General features: G+C 36.8%; 1 protein-coding gene across 7 annotated transcripts in view; it reads right to left on the reverse strand.

The window, feature by feature from the left end:
- Tcf12 (transcription factor 12) overlaps positions 1 to 19829 on the reverse strand; it is a 269146-nt gene that overhangs the window by 143037 nt on the left and 106280 nt on the right. For 5 of the 7 annotated variants that reach the window (XM_085844774.1, XM_029481234.2, XM_085844773.1 and 2 more), the window contains exon 5: positions 3328 to 3430. In XM_085844774.1, the coding sequence (XP_085700900.1) occupies positions 3328 to 3430 (103 nt within the window). Of the gene's footprint in view, positions 1 to 3327; positions 3431 to 11728; positions 11791 to 19829 lie in introns of all 7 variants that reach the window. The other 2 variants (XM_085844776.1, XM_085844775.1) reach the window with 1 other exon arrangement.

The raw sequence follows: 19829 nt of genomic DNA on the forward strand, positions 1-19829 counted from the left end.
AGAAAGAAAGAAAGAAAGAAAGAAAGAGAGAGAGAGAGAGAGAGAGAGAGAGAGAGAGAGAGAGAGAGAGAGAGGGAGGGAGGGAGGGAGGGAGGGAGGGAGGGAGGGAGGGAGGGAGGGAGAGGGAAAGAAAGAAAAAAGAAAAATGTGTATGTGTACCAAGTATATGAGTATCCTGAGGGCAGAAGAGGATGTCAGATCCCCTGGAGCCACCATGCGGATACTGGAAAACAAGCCCAGGCCCTCTGCAAGCAAGGCAAGTGTTCCTTAATGGCTGAGCCTTCTCTCCAGCCCCAGAAGGCAAACTATGAACAGAACTGTCTGTTGTTAACTGTTTAGTTACGTACCCAAAGGGTATGTTTATTTCTTTTGAAACACAAGAAAAGCCTTCTAGCATTGCAGACTGAAAAATCAACAGGATAATTCTGAAATTCATTTTAAAAAAAACCCAAAGTGATGAAGTATAATATAATAGCTTTATTTCCTACATAAAAACACTTCAAAATATCTTAATACAGAAATCCATTTTTCTGTAGAAAATTATTCATTATCAAATTATTATCAATACTTGTTAGATTTTTGCAACGTAATCATTAAAGTTTTCAAATCTCTACCAACAAAGACAGTAACACTTTTATCATCTATTCTTTTTCCAGACAAATGTATTTACAGATCAACATAACAACTAAAAGAATAACATATTCTAGATGAACGATTTCTCTTCCTGCTTAATGCTATATCAGTATGCTGGCAGCAATGACTACTTCTGTTTTCTGCTCCTCTCTTCTCTTTAACTGTTTCTCAGCATCCACCATTCATAGCACTACAAAGGTGCCAGTTGCAGAAATCAGGTATCAATGGTTCAGTGTTTCTCAAAACACCACACACACACCAACAGAGAGCTCTAAAAGTGTTTCTACCACTGAAAAGCCCTTAACACTACTACATCTAGAAACGAGACTCTTGTAACTTCATCCAGTGCTAACATCGATATATTCGGGTTCTTAGCAGTTCAACCACTGCATCTCACATCTTAGTGGATTGCCTACAAGAAATGTTCATTTCCAAAAGCAAGTTCCTGCTATGCACATCACTTACTGTACGGTGCCATACTGAGATATTCATATAATCATTTTACTAAAAATAAAGGTAAGGAATCCTTTTTGATGCATGTATCTAATCAATCACTACAAGGTTATTTCTCCCCATCCCCTTTAAATGTAAAATACTTTAAAATTGGGCAGTTTAAATACAGTAGATAAAACTACTGTATAGTAGATAAAACTACCAGACTCACTGCACTAGGTAGGTCACATAAATGAGAATTTTTGTCCATTTGAACAGTGAAGAAATCAGCCTGTTCACTAATCTTACTCTTATAGACTTACTTTAAATGTAGATTTTACAGAGTAGGGATAACCTTTAAAGGTATTCCAATAATTCTCCCAAAAGAGAAAAAAGAACAAATGCATGTCCATAAAGGCTCCAAATGAGGACACAGAACCTCAAACTGAATTAGAGAAGTAGTTTTTAGTTAACAGATGCTCTGAAATGACATATATACATATACATATGCATATACATATACATACACATATCCTAAAGACTTTATTTACCACAATTTTAATAGTTATATAGGTCCACATCTGTGCATGTGAGGTAACTGCAGAGGGTGTGGGTCACATCTATGAGGAAGGCTGAATGAAGTAAGGCTATACATTCAAGAGGGGTCATGAATTCTTACATCTCAGAGTGACAGTCTCCTTTACCATCAACTTCTACTTGCCTTGTTATATACAGTACAAATACTGCTTGATGGAAAAGTTTTTAAAAAATTAAAGTTAAAAAAAGCTTTTATAAAGTGAAAACTCAACAGAAAATTAAAACAAAAATGCAGAAATTTTCTTTGGTGAAATTACTGTTTTATTTTAGATGTAAAGTGACCCATTAATCAGTATAACTTTTATTTACATTTATGTTGAAAGCCAGTGGTTTTCAGCACACATTTTACTGCTTATATAAGTCACTGTCATACTCAATGATTTTAGGCTGTCAGCTGCCATAGGCAAATCCACACTATATTATCAGACTTTCACTACTTCAAACTAGAGAAGAAAACACAAAGGTTGCATATGCTAAGCTCCCTTACAAAGCATCTGTAGACCACCAAGACTTTGGACTGAGTAACAACCTACTTAGATTAGTATGGTTGTCAAAGGTCAATTTTACTATCACAAAGTAGCCAACAGTGAAGAGAAATCAATGTACATCACACAAACTGTGTATTTTCCTGATGCCAATGACAGTTAATACAGTAAACAACATAAGGCATTTAGAATATTTTCAACTATACACATGACAAAAAATGGTGTTACAAGGCAGATTATTTTGAAACAGATTTTGTAAGAAGGATAAATACTTCTTTTTAAAAAGAGTGATATCCAATCTGGAGGGTGGGGGTATAACACACAAAGTGAGGCTTATCTCAGACTGAACAACTTCAAATTAAGAAAGACATATAGGGCTGCTGAGATGGCTCAGTGGGTAAGAGCACCCGACTGCTCTTCCAAAGGTCCAGAGTTCAAATCCCAGCAACCACATGGTGGCTCACAACCATCCGTAATGAGATCTGGCGCCCTCTTCTGGAGTGTCTGAAGACAGCTACAGTGTACTTACATATAATAAATAAATAAATCTTTTAAAAAAAAAAAAGAAAGACATATAAAGGGAGAATATTTAACATGAGATAGGGAAGGAGAGAATGATCACCAAACATGGTGATAAAACATAAAGATCAGGTGTCGGTGAGAGGTCTAACCCTTCAAACTCCACTTCACTTGCAAACACTTTTACACATCCTCAAAGTCCATATACTTAAACAGACCTTATAATAGTGTATAAATGAAATATTAATCTTTTATCAAATGTACCCAAAGAAAAATGGTCCTAAGTGAGTAAAACTTGTCAATGTTTTATCACATCTTTCATTGTTATGTAAATATACCTGATAAGACAAATAGTAAACCACAAGTGGCCTTGAAGGAATGTGTCTCTGGCTCAGAGAACTTGCCATGTGTAATATCACAAAGATACTGTCTAAACTAAAAAGATCATGAATACTTTCTTTTATACACTCTTAGTAGTGCTCTAAAGGAAAGACCCTGATTTCCACATGCTGGTTCCTTAGCCTGGATTAAGTGAGGAAAACTTGAATCCCTCTAGCAACATGGGAGCTTTCTTTTATTTATTTACATAGGACATGGTAACAGAAAGGGTCTCTGAGCACAGACACTTGAGAAGACTACTTACACAGAGTCATCAACTTACCTATCAGATTTGAGTTCATGAAAGGTGTTGGGGACAAACCTTCATGGGTTCCTAATCGACTGTCATTCAAGTGATCACTGTAATGAGGGCTGTCTGTAAAACCCTAAGGGGGGAAAAGACCAAAATATTAAAGAGTGTACAGTAACACCTTATGAATGCACAGGCTTACCCAGAATCTCCTAACTGAGCTCCTTATTCACCACTCACAGCATTGAAGGGCACTTGCCTCCAAGCCCAAGTTCAATCTGAGACCCACATTATAGAAAATGAAAATTGACTACTGAAGTTGTTCTCTGACTTCTGCTACTTGCTAACGTAGCAAACACACACCACGCAACACCACCATTCCCTCACAAAAATGAATCAACAAACAGATTTTTTTAAAAAAATTCTTTATTTCTCTTAAAGGAAAGTTGAGTTCCTGAGGAAACACTAACCTTAGTCCACTGTCTTCAAATTTCTCAATGCCTCTGGAGAAAAAAAAGACTAAGAACAGTCTAATAGACTATCACTGAAATCATCTCTCAGACCTCAAATCATCCAAAAGGAAAGACCTTTGGACATGTTCCTATTGCATACAAAAGGAAAGTTTTACATATCATTAAAAAGAAAAAAATTAGCTTAACAAACTACAACCACCAACCCACCACCACACTTCTGAGTTATAATGCACGAGGGCTGCTTTTCTCTTCCTATTCCTCCTTAGTTACCATTCTTACAAAGATCTACTCTTTTGGAATCTGGGTCATTAAAAACAGAAAAAAGAAAGAAAGAAAAGAAAACACTTAATAAAATGGCTAATTAAACCCAAAGGTCTGAAAAGAAAATTATAAATACCTCGAAATAATAACACTAAGAATATTTCATAGTAGCTATTACACTTCTTTCACAAAAATACAATTTCTTAAAAGCAAGAGAGAGAAAAAGGAAAGAAAGTTTACAATTTTTTTTTCTGGTTCTCAGACGCCCACGCATACCACAGCACTGCCTCTAAAATCATAGTGTTTCTAGTTAATTTTTGAAATTTCAGGTGATACCAAGCCCTTTGGTAACTTAATCATGACAGAAGATGAGGAAAACTGAAAAGAAACCAAATAAGACAGAACCCGCCCCTCCTGACTGAGAGACCACACAGCATCTCCAGGGGCTGTATCACTGAGCATTCATCATTCTCTAGACTACACACTCACATTCAAGATGACATGAAAGGAACAAAAGCAGGCCTCACTACATCTGTGGAAAAGAGATTAACGTTAATTTAACAAAAACACTAGATTCCAAGGGCTAAGTAACAGTTGAACCATTAAAGCTGCCTATAGATGTACATCATGATTTTCACTGTTTAGTTTTAATCATCTGGGAATGCGAACTCCGAATTAAATGGGTTTTATATTTGTCTAGTACAGAGCCAGTGATACATATGTGACAGATAATCAAGAAGTTTCTAAGCGACATTTATAACATGGTGATGCTGCAAGATGTATTCTGGGGACCACAATCATAGTCCAAACTGCAACATCCAAAAAGATGACAAAACAGGATGACCCTGACAAAAGACATCCCTTGGAGTTTATTTTTATCCTAAAAACTAACACTGTACAAATACCAACTGACATACCACAATCCAATGCACCTCGGTGTTCCTTCAGTCACCCCTTCTCACTGCCACTCCTAGGTACTGTGTGAAAGCCAGGCAATACAGCCTATATACTTGCTGAAATCATGAAGCTGTACTAACTCTAGAAAAAATGCTAGTTTTCAGCCATATTATTCATATAATAGAAAATAAAAATGAAGAAATATGAAAATTAAAAAGTTCCAGTTTAAAATTTAAGGCAATTATATGGGGTTTTGTTGTTGTTGTTATTGTTATTTGTTTTGGTTTTGTTTTGAGACAGGGTTTCTCTATTTAGCCCTGGATATCCTGTAATTTGTTCTGTAGACCAGGTTGAACTCAGAGATCAACCTGCCTCTGCCAGGAACAAATATTTTAAATGTTTGTTTTAACCTATACATTTTAAAGTAAACATTGTGTAGCACTGGTTCGACAAAATGTATGTATAAGATGCCCTTCTGACTTTATGCTCACTTTATGTTGCAAGAAATTAGAAATGTTGACCTTTGCTAAAATAAGAAAACAGAGCTGAAATGATCAATGAGAGCTGTTTCTGAATTAACACATAATCAATTAAAATTTTTATAACTCACGATCCTTCTATTGATATATCTGTATTATCAATCGATCATTCAATCAATCACCAACAAAGTCTTGCTTCTCCTAAGCTCAAGTGGCTTTCCTATCGCAGTCGGAATACCTAGGGCTTTTACAGGTATGTGCTCATCACCCTGTAGCAAAATTTTTTAAATCTTAATTTCAGGGGAGTGGGAAGAGATGGCTCAGTAGATAAGAACACTTATAGTTTAAAACTGAGAACCTAAGTTCAAATTCTTAGCACTCATATAAAAACAAAGTCAAGCACAGCTTTGCACACCTTTAACTTCAGTACTATGGACGAAAGAACACAGGGAAATTGCTTGGACTTACTGGCCACCAGCCTAGCTCCATGTTGAGTGAGAGACCCTGTCACAAGAGAACGGGGCAGAGAGTGATAGAACTGAACACCCAGATGCCCATCTCTCTATACATCCTCATGCATATTCTTCTCTCTTCCTCCCTCCAACTTCCCTCTTTCAATTTTAAAAAATATTGTATGGGGCTGGTAAGATAGTTTAGCAGGTATCAAAACACATCAAAGTAATTACATCTAGTGCACAAATTAAATACAACCTAATCCATACCAGAGGGAAACAATAACCTGTATGCACATATGCTTCATTCTATCAAGTTGTCAGAGCTTAAGGGCACTACATTAAGAGAATAATATATTTATAATTAAAATGCAAATAAACGGTAATTATATACCTTAAATAGTATTCTCTAATTCGGGCATTTAGTCCCCCCTCCCCACATACACATCAATAAGGCAGTTCTCAACATTAACAAGAGCTGAACTGCATCATCTCTTTCTGTCTGTTCTAAATTTTCAATGCACTGCCAATCTCTATCCAAATGCCAACAGAAATGCTTACCAACACTTGTCAATCTTGTCTTTCCTTCTCTTGACCTTTCCTCTCATTTTCTTCTTACCTATCCCTTAGCTCTTGTATCTCCCCACCCCACTCCACCCCCCTGCGCCCCTTTGGGTTTTCAAGAAAGGGTTTTTCTACGTAACAGAGCAATGATTGTCCTGGAAATCTCTCTGTAGACAAGGCTGGTCTCACACTCACAGAGATCAGCCTGCCTCTGCCTCTGCCTCTGATTTAAGCTGTACACTACCATACCCAGTGTTCTTGTATCTTTATGTGTCTTCTCAGGTCATTTTAATCTAGTTACTAGTGAAATTAAATGTGCATACAGAAGTATGACTATATACATATGTATTGTTTCAATTACACATTAAGCAATCTACTATTCTAGAATACAAGTTGAATGGAACAATCCCTATGTTCAAATAGCTCACAGTTTGGAAAAAGAAACAGATATGCAGGAGTGTGCGTGCACACAAACACACATACATACTCTCTCCTAAATTACCAGGAAACATAAATCATGCTACATCACTAATATTACTAAACTATCTGTTACTATTAGGGGCAGGATAGCAGGACCAGTACATTTTAAGTTAAGGCTGGTCACCTTGCCAAATTTCAAATTAAATTTCCTATGCAAAAACATAAATAGCTCAGATGACCAAATGTCAGCACAGTCTCAAATTGGAGATTCAAGGCAGAAATTACTTCCAGACAGGTAGAACAAATCTTCATGATTAGCTACAGGATACTTAAATCAACTGAATTATATTGATAATTAGAAAACAATTAGATATTTAGAAAATGTAAGAATAGCTCTAGTGGTACCATGTTCATAGCAACCTATCTGAGTGTCTTCTATGACTGCGCTTTTAAGGGATTATATGTATTCAGTCAGTTAATCTGACAGCATATTATTTAGCATCAAGAAATCTTGTAGCCAGGCAGTGGTGGCCCACACCTTTTATCCCAGCACTTGGGAGACAGAGGCAGGTGGATTTCTGAGTTCGAGGCCAGATTGGTCTACAGAGTGAGGAGGAAGAGAGGGAAAGAGGGGGGCAGGGGGGAGGGATCGAGGGAAAGAGCAAGCGAGCGAGCTCATAAAATGATAATCAGCATGTTAATGTAGGATCATTTCTACTGGGAACTATCAGAATACCTCAATTCTCAGCAACCCTACACACACACACACACACACACACACACACACACACACACACACCCAAAAACCAATACAAAAATAGTCATACCTTCACAGCAGATCATTATCTAACTAGCCCTTCCAATGAGCTACCAGATCTGACTAATAAGGTAAGAGAAACTGAAGCTAAGATCCAGGCCAAGCAGTACCAGATTTCTAAACAACAGAAAGTATTAAAAATAAATGTATCATGTTAAACTACTAAGTGTGTGGTCATTTAACACAATAAGAGGCAACTAATTCAAATATTTTTTAAAAGTATTATATGAAATGCAACTTAGATGAAATGGAAAAATGGCTCAATTCTTAAATTATCCAAGTCATGTAATCTTGGTAAAGAAATACATGAAATTGTCTCAGGCCTCAGTTTAGTTAGGTCAAAGTGTTTGCCACCAAGTTGGAAGATCTCAATGTAATCCACAGAGCCCATAACAAGTTACCCACTGGCTGACCTCTATACCACACACAAATGTTTTTAAAAAATAAAAATCTGAAAGAGAATTAAGGCCCAAACTATCTTCAGTAGTAAAATCTATCAAACAATTTTTAAAAATTATCAATTCTGCATAAACTCTTACAAAATCATAAGCATTTTCTCAACTTTAGGCTAGCATTATTGTGTTAATTTTGAGAAAGAAACCGTAAAAAGAAAAAGAAAACCCTTTCAGAGATCACAATTTCTCAGACACGAAAACCTGGAACACTGTAACAAACTGAAAACATAGACATAAAAATTGGCTCCATAACAGCCAATGCTACAATACAAGATCACTTTTTACATCAGAAAATAACCGTGGTCATTATTCCGATAGGAACACACTATAAAGGCAATCCATCAGAATGGAGCAGAAAAAAACTTCAACATCTACGTTTGTTAAATATTGTCACTGAGTCTAGAAAACACAGAAATTTCCTTAGTAAACCAAGGCATGAAGGAAATGGTATCCAAACAGAAAATTCTCCAGAATGTGCATAAAAGCCATTACAAATAGTGAGTGAGTCTAACAAGACTGTAGATTTTATATATTAGACGTGAATCAAAAAATGAAATTTTATAGCTACCAGCATCAAGAATTTTAAAATATTCGGTTAACTAAACAGAAAATGTAGAAGATCTATTTATTAAAAGCTATATTCAGAAAAGTTAAAAACATATACATGTCAAAAGTTCTCATACTCCTAAGATAACAATTACATATAGCTGACAAACCTCTTCAACGTTTCTTTTTGTAGCAGTAACCCATAACTGGTCAAAATGCAGAGAGGGCAACCCATCCCTAACTGATACAGCTAACAACACAACTCATATAACTAACGCTCTGGGACCAAATAAACAAAAGATGTAGAAAGCTAAGGCCCTGAGGATCAGGAGGTCTGCGGTAAGACAGTATCTTCTACATACACAGAGTTACACTTATGAAACTGTAACAATACAGTCCCCAAACAAGACTTGCACAATGGCAATAACAAGTTGACATCCCAACCATAGATGGGGAAATCTAACAGGGCCCCATCCCTAAAGAGCTACAGACATTAACAAGAAAATATTCATGCTGCATTGTCAACTTACAAACAAGTCTGTGATGAGAAAAATGGATCAAGCAAGACACCTTGCAGCATGACTCCTCCTCAGTAATGGCCTCTGGATTCTCAGGGGAGACCCAGAGGAAAGTCTAGGCCTTACAAAGGAAGACAGCTACGGTATTAGTGCCCTGAACACCTGCTAGTAAAGCAAAGTACAGAAAGGTTTGTGTAAAGAACTCTTTGACGTTTTGAACGGCTAAATCACCTTAATGCTTCAGACATTCTCTGCCCACTAAGGCAGCTGATATTTTATTGTTTCACCATAAAACAACTCTGTTCTCTGGACAAAGCACCATACTGACTTTACTATGTTGTGGTGCGAGTCTGAAGCACCTCCCAGAGGCTGGTTACTTGATGGCCTACTGCACTGGTCATGTTCAAAGGTGGGGCTTTATTTGCTGAGCTACTGACACAGGACAGAAACCTAGGAGGTAAGACCCAAGCAAATGAGTGCAACCTTGTCCCAGTTTACATCAAGAAATTATGGAGTCAAATATATCTTTGTGCCTCTATTTTCACAGGTATTTTGTTACAGAGACAGAAAGCTGAGTGAAATATGGAATACACTGAAATAATGCTTTCACTTCACAGGAGGAAAGCTGGTGTGTCAGTTACTGTGTTGAAGAGGAGCATTTTAGAATGACCACTAGAGTATGGAATAACACAAGAATGTAACAAGGAGAGCACATTGAAAAAGCTAAGCCCTCTGGCATTCGATATCTCCTTTTGGACTCTTACTTTTGCAAATGGCATACATATTTCAAATAGATTTAAAGAAATAAGGCGTCTTTTCTTGGATTGTGCCACTCTATATTTTATTGTAAGAATATGAGTCTGGAACAGGCAGGCTTACACCATTGCCACTGCCCCCAGTAACCTCCAAATACCAAGATCTGCAACATAACAAACTTTTCACAGTTTCAGTAACTCAAACGAAATTTATTTTTCATGACTTATAGGATTTCTTGTTGGATTTAAAAATCACAATAGCCCACCATCTTGTCTGGGATAGACTCCAGGACTTCAAAATAGTTGTCTGTCCAATAGAACATTCAGACTTTTAAAGTTCCTAACAAAAGCTTTGTTTCAGAATGGATATATAACTTCTTATGTAACTAGAAATAAAAAGAGGAAAAATGCTAACAGATTTCAAATTGGTCTGTCTATATATAAGACTTTCTCTATTATCAATTAAGAAAAAAAAATCTTTGCAGTGAAGAAACTAAAAGATCAGAACTGTTTGTTCAGGTCATTTGGCTGATGCTGTGCCTCAATTTTTACAATTCATAGTTTTTTTGTAAGAAATAATGATAGCAGGGCTGGTGATGTGGTAAAGGTGTTTGTTTGCCTGATGACTTGAATTCCATATTCAAGACATACATGATTGAAGAACAGAACCAATGAGAATATGAAACAAGAAAAAAAGAAAGAAAGAAAAGAATGAATGCTGGTCGTAGCATAACCTTAAAATCTTTAGAGTATTGTTCCTTAAAGCCCTAAATGGCTAAACACAAGTGAACACAGTAAAAGGGGATGGATGGCTTCAGCCACCTAGCCTGGTTACCATTCCTAAATGTTAATCTATCTTCTCAAAAACCTTAATTTCCTCATCTCCAAAATGAAAAGAATCTTAAAAATGGATTCTTGGTGTGATACTCTTGAAGACCTGAGCAATGACACACCAAAATTAAGTCCGTAAACTCTATTGTGATAAATAGGAACTCTTAACAGTTCAATAAAAGTAAACTAGTTAGTTATAAAAATGTTTTCATCTGGAATCTATCCTACATTGTATTTTCATGAATAAGAAATCACTAAACTAAGGAGACACTAAAGAGACTATCAAGATCTCACAATTAAAAAAGGGGAGGGATATCAAAGACTAAATTGAAATATACTTGAGGGCCACCTGGTAAATTCTGGTAAGTAGCTGTCCTGGGAGACTAAACAGAGGTCTAGTAGCTAGCAGAGCTATATTACTGCTCTACTAGTGTCCTAGATCTCAATCACCCACTCATTAGCTATGAAACCTAAAAACCCTAGTAGAGACTGTAAAGTCAATTTCTCCTGACAAGGATTGTAGACTCATATGGACTTAAGTGAAACTCACATGAGGTGAGAAACTGACAAAAATATATGCTTTTTAGACAGATCAATAGCAGAGTCTCGGTATGTTTGCTCTAAGAATAGGTAGTCTGAAAAAAGAGACACTTTGGATGTCTTAGAATGGTAGGCAATTTAAACCTATGTGATTTCTTTCAGTTTACAAAACATGCTGCAAAATTTTAAAGGCGCTGACATCTCATAATTTACCTTTTCTTAAGTAAGAACAGATTCAGGTCAGGCAGATGACTCCCTGAATGCACTAAGAGTCATAATTACTCCCCAGACTCATTTAAACCTAACCTTAAAACACACCCTTTCTCACCCATAGCTTCCTTCACATCTAGAACATGTTGAAGCAGCAGTTACGTAACAAAACAGAGATTAATGGGAACATAGATGCAATACATAGAAAACACTTACTTTAATTCTTTGTCCCTTCTGTCTTGCTTTGCTATTTAACTGCTTCATCTCCTGTTTTGTACCTGAGATCAAGAGGCATAAAATACTATTTCAAAATTTGTGTGTCCTTTCTAATTAGTGCATTTAAACTTCCTACTCACCATAAAATCTATACCACTCCCCCTCAAAATATAAAAGAACACATTGTAAACAGGTTCGAGGATACATCTTCCTTGCTATAGGGAAGATGCTAACACTAAGCTCAACTATCTAAGTCCTGACAAATGGACACAAGGAAGGAAAGCTATTTTTAGCCTTTCTTCACACACAAAAAAAACCTTTTTTGTTTTTAATTAAACAATCAGGTAGTTTTTTTAACACAAAAAGTAGCAAACCTGTTACAGCCTGAAAACTTGGGAGAACTGAATTCTACAGTTACCATTCTGTGGCAAAAAGAGTTTAGAGGATTCTCAGCTCCCCAGCCACTTAGTCATATCAGCTATTCCACAAGCACTGCCACCTTCGGCAAAATATTTTCTGTTTCCATTACTTTGTAGTCTGGTTCCTATTTCCCTAACCCAAGTATGACTTTATGATAAGCAGATCTATATAGTTAATCTTCTCAGATCATATTTCTTTTTAGTATTTCATGTTGGACCCATTAGAGTGCTATTCCCTATATACAAGTTTACTTTTAATTGAATGTATTCCCAGAAAGATAGACTACATTTTTCCTAGAGAACAGTTACTTCTCTTACCCTATACTATTCATCTACTAATCACCTAAAGAGAGGCTTTCTATCTACTGAATTTAGTGATCCGGGGTGAGGAGGCCTTTGTCTTAATGATCCCACCATTCCCTATTTCAAGAAGTTTGTTTCTCTTTCAATTATATTCACAGAAATGCTTGTTTACCCTATTCAACACTTCCTCCTCAATAAAGTGACAAATATTTAGAACAAGCAATAAAATTATTTTAGAAGTTAATTATTTGCTACCTAATTATACCGTCAATCTTATTGCCTTAAAATAATTAAAAGCTTTAAAATGTAACTTTTTAGGCAAGTATGGACTATTTCTAAGCATACTTCCTGAACTCTAAAACATACATTTATTCACCTTTAGCATTCTAAAACCTTGGTGCAATTACCACCTGCAGAATCTTAAAAATGGGAGTGGAGAGCATGCTAGAAAAATTCATTAAAGGCAAACAAACTAAGTCAGGTGTGATAGTACAGGTCTATAATCCCAGCTACTTAGGAAGGTGACATAGGAGGATTGGGCTACATAATACATTCAAGGCCAGAATGGACAACTTAGATGCTACCTCAAAAAAATAAAAAGTAAAAATAAAAAATAAAAAAATAAAAGTTTACTTTAAGAAGAAGGAGGTGGTGACAATATCTGCCTGTCTTGAATATATGCCACATGTATATGTATAGATGTTTTCAGAGCCTGGAGGAAGCTGTGAGATCTCCTATGCTCAAGTTATAAGTGCTTTTGAGCCACCTGATGGGGTTGCTAAGAACTGAACTCAGGTGCCCTGCGACAGCTGCCAAATATTTTTAACTGTTGAGCTGTCTGCCTCTCCAGCCTCAAAATAAAAAGTTTGAAAAGAAAAGGCTGTGGATATAGCTCAAGAGTAGAATACTGCCGGGCAGTGGGGGCACACGCCTTTAATTCCAGCACTTGGGAGGCAGAGGCAGGAGGATTTATGAGTTCGAGGCCAGCCTGGTCTACAAAGTGAGTTCCAGGACAGCCAGGGCTACACAGAGAAACCTTGTCTCAAAAAAAAAAAAAAAAAAAAAAAAAAAAAAAAAAGAGTAGAATACTTACCTAGTATACGTGCGGCCCTGGGTTCAATTCCTAGTATTGAGGGATTGAGGGATTACAGGATAAATTTAATATTCTTATTGCAATGGGGTTTTCTCATAACACTATTTCCAGTGGAAGAAGAAGAAAGGTCCCTATGCTCTACTAGCAACTACTAAGGCTTCTATGACCTGTAAACCTAAGCAAGTCAATCCAAATCTCTAGCCAGTATAACCCCTTAGTGAGGTCAAAATGACCTCTGTGTATTTTGTATAGACAGTACATGAAGATATCCAAGGCTCTATTATCCCATATCTAGCTCACAATCTACTAAGTGGCACTCAGCCAAGCTCTCCTACATGAATGAAAAAGATACTGAATGCCAGCTAAGAATGGCGAGAGCACTAAACAAAATTAAAGTTCCCTTTAGCCTCATCTGGCACAAACACTGCAGAAGCTTCAAGAGAAAATAACATCAACTTCATCCAGATAACCTTATATATTGGTTTTAGTTTTCATTGTTTGTGAAAACTATTTTCTTATTTTAGTTGAGTAGTTTTTCTTCTACCCTTTATCCAAATTACACAGTCTATGGCTCTATACACAAACTTTGCAAGACCAGCAACTCTAAACTCCTGGTAAGTTCATATTATTCTTTCTACCCAGCACACTCTTTTTGACTAGCATTCTATAAAGTGAACACTGCTCTGAGTACACTCAACTCCCAGTGAATGCACTGCTATAAGGAAGCAAAAGTCAGAGCAAGTACTACAGAATTCAAAACATGCCTACTACTCATCCCTTAGAAGAAAGTCCCTGGAGCTCTTGGGAGAAATTGATCAGCCATTAAGGGCTAGGCTCACAACCAAAAAGACAAGTAACAAGTCCCTGAGATCATTCTGTGCTAAGTCTCATACATAAAGTAACTGAAGGACTTTTTTTAAAGCCCAACCCATCAACACATATCCCCTCTGTATTATCAGCACAGAATGGAAGGGTAGTGGTGTAACCATTATTAGTGCCATTACATTTCTATCAATGAAAGAAAAAAAGAGAAAGTTTGAGATTAAGAAATTTAACACATTCAGTATCACAAAGCAAAGTCTAAGTTGTATCAGAAATAGAAACTGACACCCCCACTTATCAGCTAGATCAAATTGACACTGAGCAACTAATTCTATGGTTCTGCCTCACTACACACTACCTTTGCTATGTGAATCTCTGTCTTCCTCCCTCCTCCCTTCCCCCTCTCCTCTTTCTCCTATCTCCCCTCTTGCCTCTTCCTCCTCTCCCCATCTCTCAACCAAAACGGCCTCAAACTTGCTATGTAGCCCAATTTGACCTTGACTATCTAATTCTCCTGATTCTACCTCCCAAAGTGCTATAATCTCAGAAGGGTGGTGCCACATGCAGTTTATGAGGTGCTAGGAAAACACTCCACCACCTGAACCACATCCCTCACTGGCTAGGAAGCATCATGTCCCAAATTATTTGTCACCAGCCACATGTTCCCTTTCTTGTTTTAACTTTCTACTTTCCCTTCAAAGTTGTGACAGAAATGTTACTACTCTTTGAATCCAGAAGTGCTGAGGCAAGGCAAAGGGGCCAAGAGATGCTGGCATTGAAGTGTAATCTATTCACAGGCCAGAGGCAGTCTGACTAGTCACAGGGCAGCCTTCCTCATGTAAATAGTGGGTCTCCTGCAAAGCTATACCTTCACACTCTCCAAACCTGGTTTCTCATCTGGAAACCAGGATAAATGATAGCAGCTAACACATTTTTCAGTTGTGAAAAATTCTATGATATGACAAAAGCTGAGGAAATAAAAAGAGCAAAATGCAAATGACTATTTTGTTCTGTAAAGCACAATACAAAAAGGGAGTTGGGGGACCTGGGGAAATTTAGACACACCCAAACTCAGTTCAAGCCAATGAAGGTTCTTTATAAAAAAAAAAAAATAGTAGCAGCAATGATAAGTACATATTCATCTTAACAGCAATATTTTACATGGAAAATGCTAATGACTTTAAAAAATAAGCCCACTCATAGTAGCTAATGACATATAGAAATTAGTTGTTTGTTGACAGTGAACCTGTATAAACTTTCAAAGTAGCAATAAAGTATTTGGTCTTATTTTAAAAAGAATATACAAACACACATACACATGCATATATACATATAAATACACATATATAAAATCAGCAGAAAAGTTCTGCATCTTGAGCAGGCTATGAGGTACAAATCTCTATGGTACCATGGTAGAATTTAGGCTAGGATGGGTACCAGTATGTACAAGAATGGGCAAACCTAACAATATGGCCACTTAAAAGACCTACAGATCCAGGTATCAGTCACATCTCAGAAACAGAATGTGTATATCAGGAAATAATATAACCATGAAAATGCATTTAATATATTTGATATTGAGATAAAGCACTGAGAACAGTAATTGTTTTCATTTGTTAAATTAATAAATGAAATATTTCATAGCTATAATCTCCACTTTTATCTATGCCCTTTGAGGTCTGTATAATATTACTATAATTTTGAAGACAAAAAAAAAAAACAAAAAAACAAAACATAAAGAAAGGTGACTTTCCTATGATCTACTATACAAGTCTACAAGTCTCTGACCTGCCTACGAGCAGATTAAGTCTGTAAGCATAAACAGCTGTCCCCAATCACTCAGACTACCATCTATTGTGAGCCTCACAGTTTTCATCGTTGTTCTTTTTTTATAAAAATTTTTAACATTTTTTTTTATTTTTGAAATTCTATATAATCATATAATTACATCATTTTCACCCTTCCTTTTCTTCCCTTCAAACTCTTACATATGCATCATCTTGCTCTTTCAAATTCATGGCCTCTTTTTTCATTAACTGTTATGAGCACATATATGCATTCCTAAAAACAACCTTCTCAAGTCTCTGTAATGTTCCTCATATGTACTTCTTCAGTGATGACCATCAGGTATTGGACAGCCAGTTGCTCTTCCCGAGGGAAGAATTTTTTTTACAACTCTGAGCATTACTTAATGGTCTGTTCTATGTATTGTGCTAAGAAAAATTATTTTTCCAAATTTTGATTATATTTAACTAAGTATAGCACAGCTATCATGCATAAAACATTGCTTTATGCAGAAAGAAAAACTTTTAAATCATTGTTTCACAGAAAGAGATGCGCTTTTTCAAGAGAGTAATGCATAATTGCAAGGGAAGGGAAATTGATGTTACTAACATTTGTTATAGATCCAAAAGAAAAATGTTTATTAATTAGTAAAAGAGCAAAAGTTCTCATTAGATTTATATGGCAGCATCTCTTGCAAATGCATTCATTTGTTTCAGTTTGATTAGACACAAACTTCTAGAGGATGAATTCTAAAGGCACTCACAGAACAGTGCATATCAGACACCAACCATTCCATTTAAGCCTTTTAACAACTTCATAAAATAGCTAACACCAATCCCATTTTACAAATGAGTGATGTACAGTAAATTTAAATAACCTGTCCAGAATAACACTGATAGTAAAAAGTAGGAAAACCTGAAACTCAAACAATCATTAACACAGCAATCAACTAGAACAATCCAATTTCCTGGCCTTTATACCTGGTACAATCTCAAATAGAGAAAATATTCCTCGCATTAAAGGATAAGAAGAGATATAAAAACTTGTTGCCTATATTTCTTGTAGGTCTGCACTATGCAATATTTAAATCTTGTTCATCTCTGGTGCTTCAATTTTGACAAAGTTTTAAAACTGGGTCTTTCATATCATAGTACTTTTTTCATGTTTGTGTATTTGTTCTGCACAGACAGACAAAGCATCAAGAATGCACAGACAAGAGAAGGCATGAGAGCATACACAAAAGCAGTACTCCCACCCTCTAAGGTTTGAAGCCTAAGAACATTACATAAGTCTATCACTTCTTCTAACATTATTCTATCACTTCTAACATTACCACTAAGTATCATGTCTGCTCCAGTATCTCCCTCAACAACGCTCTGTTAATGGATGGAACTAGAAAATATCATCCTGAATGAGGTAACCCAATCACAAAAGAACACACATGGTATGCACTCACTGATAATTGAATATTAGCCCAAAAGCTCGGAATACCCAAGATACAATTCACAGACCATGTGAAGCTCAAGAAGAAGGAAGACCAAAGCGCTCACACTTTGAAGGGATAACAAAATATTCACAGGAGCAAATACGGAGACAAAGTGTGGAGCAGAGAGTTAAGGAAAGGCCACCCAGAGACTGTCCCACCTAGGTATCCATCCCATATACAGTCACCAAACACAGACACTATTGTGGATGCCAAGAAGTGCTTGCTGACAGGAGCCTGATATAGGTGTCTCCTGGGAGGCTCTTATTAGAGCCTGACATATACAGAGCCAACCACTGAACTGATCACGGGATTAGAGAAAGAACTGAAGGAGCTAAAGGGATTTGCAACCCCATAGGAAGGACAACAATATCAACCAACCAGGGCTCTCAGGGTCTAAACCACCAACCAAGGAATTCATATGGAGGGGGCCATGGTTCCAGCCTTATATGTAGCAGAGGATGGAAAAAGAGGACCTTGGTCCTGTGAAGGCTTAATGTCCCAGTGTAGGGGAATGAGAGGGCAGAGAGGTGGGAGAGGGCAGGGAGGTGGGAGTGGGTGGGTGGTTGGGGGCACACCCTCATAGAAGCAGGAGGAGGTGGGATGGGATAGGGGGTTTCTGGGAGGGGAAATTGCGAAAGGGGAGAACATTTGAAATGTAAATGAGAATATCCAATAAAACAAACAAACAAACAAACAAAACAAAGTATTTAAAAAAAAAAAAAACCCTCTGTTAATGGGCTTCTGTGAGTAATTCTAATAACCAGAAACTTAACTGCCTCTACACGGTGAGGGCTACTTTTCAGATCTATTAAGACCTGGAGAGGTCATATATAAAAGGAACTTAGCTGCAGTGACTGTTCTAGTCCTGGAAAAGATGTTTAAGAGCAGTAAGCTGGGTACCTAGGAATGTGCCTGGGTTAAACAGGAAGCTGGCTGACCACAGAATTAGTTCGACTTTTCTCTACCACAACCTACACTAAAAATAAGCTAATAAATACATTCAGAATAGAAGACAGCTTTCTCATGTAACCTATAGATCAAACAGCAAAAACAGCAGGATTGTCTTTGAGTGCCATCACTGATGCAATTACAATGTCAGAATGATCAATCTGTTAAGTGCTTGGATACACTGTTTGTTTTATGTTCTTCTCCTAAAATCCCATCTAATATTCAAGTAGAAAAACTCAGGAAGCTGAGAGTGAAGTAAATTGAACTAGGAAGGAATCATCTAATGCACTCTAAGACAGGAACTTGAGCCTCTGAAGGAAAGTTTTCAAATATTTACATATACTAAAATTTCTACTATAAAAAACTGTAATTTCAAATATATAAGCAAGAAACACACTCAAATATTTTTCAGAGAATCAAAAATTCTCTTCAGAATTGGGAAAAAATTGAACATCTACAAGTTTAAAATCTCCAAGATATGAAAATGTGTCCAGGAATGAACAGTAAAATCTAAATCCTGTCAAAGCACTTCACATTATGACAGCTATTTTGGCCACTGATTCCCACAATGTTAATAGAGACAGCATCTGTCTATCTGTTTTCCTCAAAATAATAATAGTCCTTCCCAACATATTTAAATTAGAGTGTGGCCTAACAAAACAGCAAAACCTCTTGTTTTCAGAAGCACTTTGATACTGACAGAAGTATATCAAAAGCAAGCAGCCCAATTGCATACAAGCCAACTGCATGCTTCTTTCTTTCTACTCTTTAAGATACTTTAAAGTTATATGTTCATATATAAATCTCCTGGTTTCCTGTAAGAGAAAAGAAATGTCTCATTCATTTACATATAGCATTATGGTTTGCATGTGAAATGATCCTGACAGATTCATGTCATGTGATCTAACCTGACGACAGTTTCTAGAAATTAGAACCTCTAGGAAGTAGGGCCTCACTGCAGCAAGTGGGGTAAGGAAGGAAGAAAGGTTTTGTGAACTACAATCTAGTTTTACTCAAGGTCTGTTTCCTGATCAGCTGAGAAGTGAGCAAGCTGCCCCACACTAACAGGAGCCAGGCTTGTAGCATCAACACCACCAACCTGTCCCTACCTTTAAACGATGAGCCCAAAGAAATTTCTTCTCATCCAGAGTAGATTATGTCAAGCCTTCTAAATATCAGTAACATACAGCCTTTTAAAAAGTATCCCACTTTGTAACCCTACCACTGCACTAGTGGCTGAGAACA

Source organism: Mus caroli, unplaced genomic scaffold, assembly GCF_978045245.1.
Source record: "Mus caroli unplaced genomic scaffold, Mus_caroli_1 scaffold_11, whole genome shotgun sequence".
Lineage (NCBI taxonomy): Eukaryota > Metazoa > Chordata > Mammalia > Rodentia > Muridae > Mus > Mus caroli.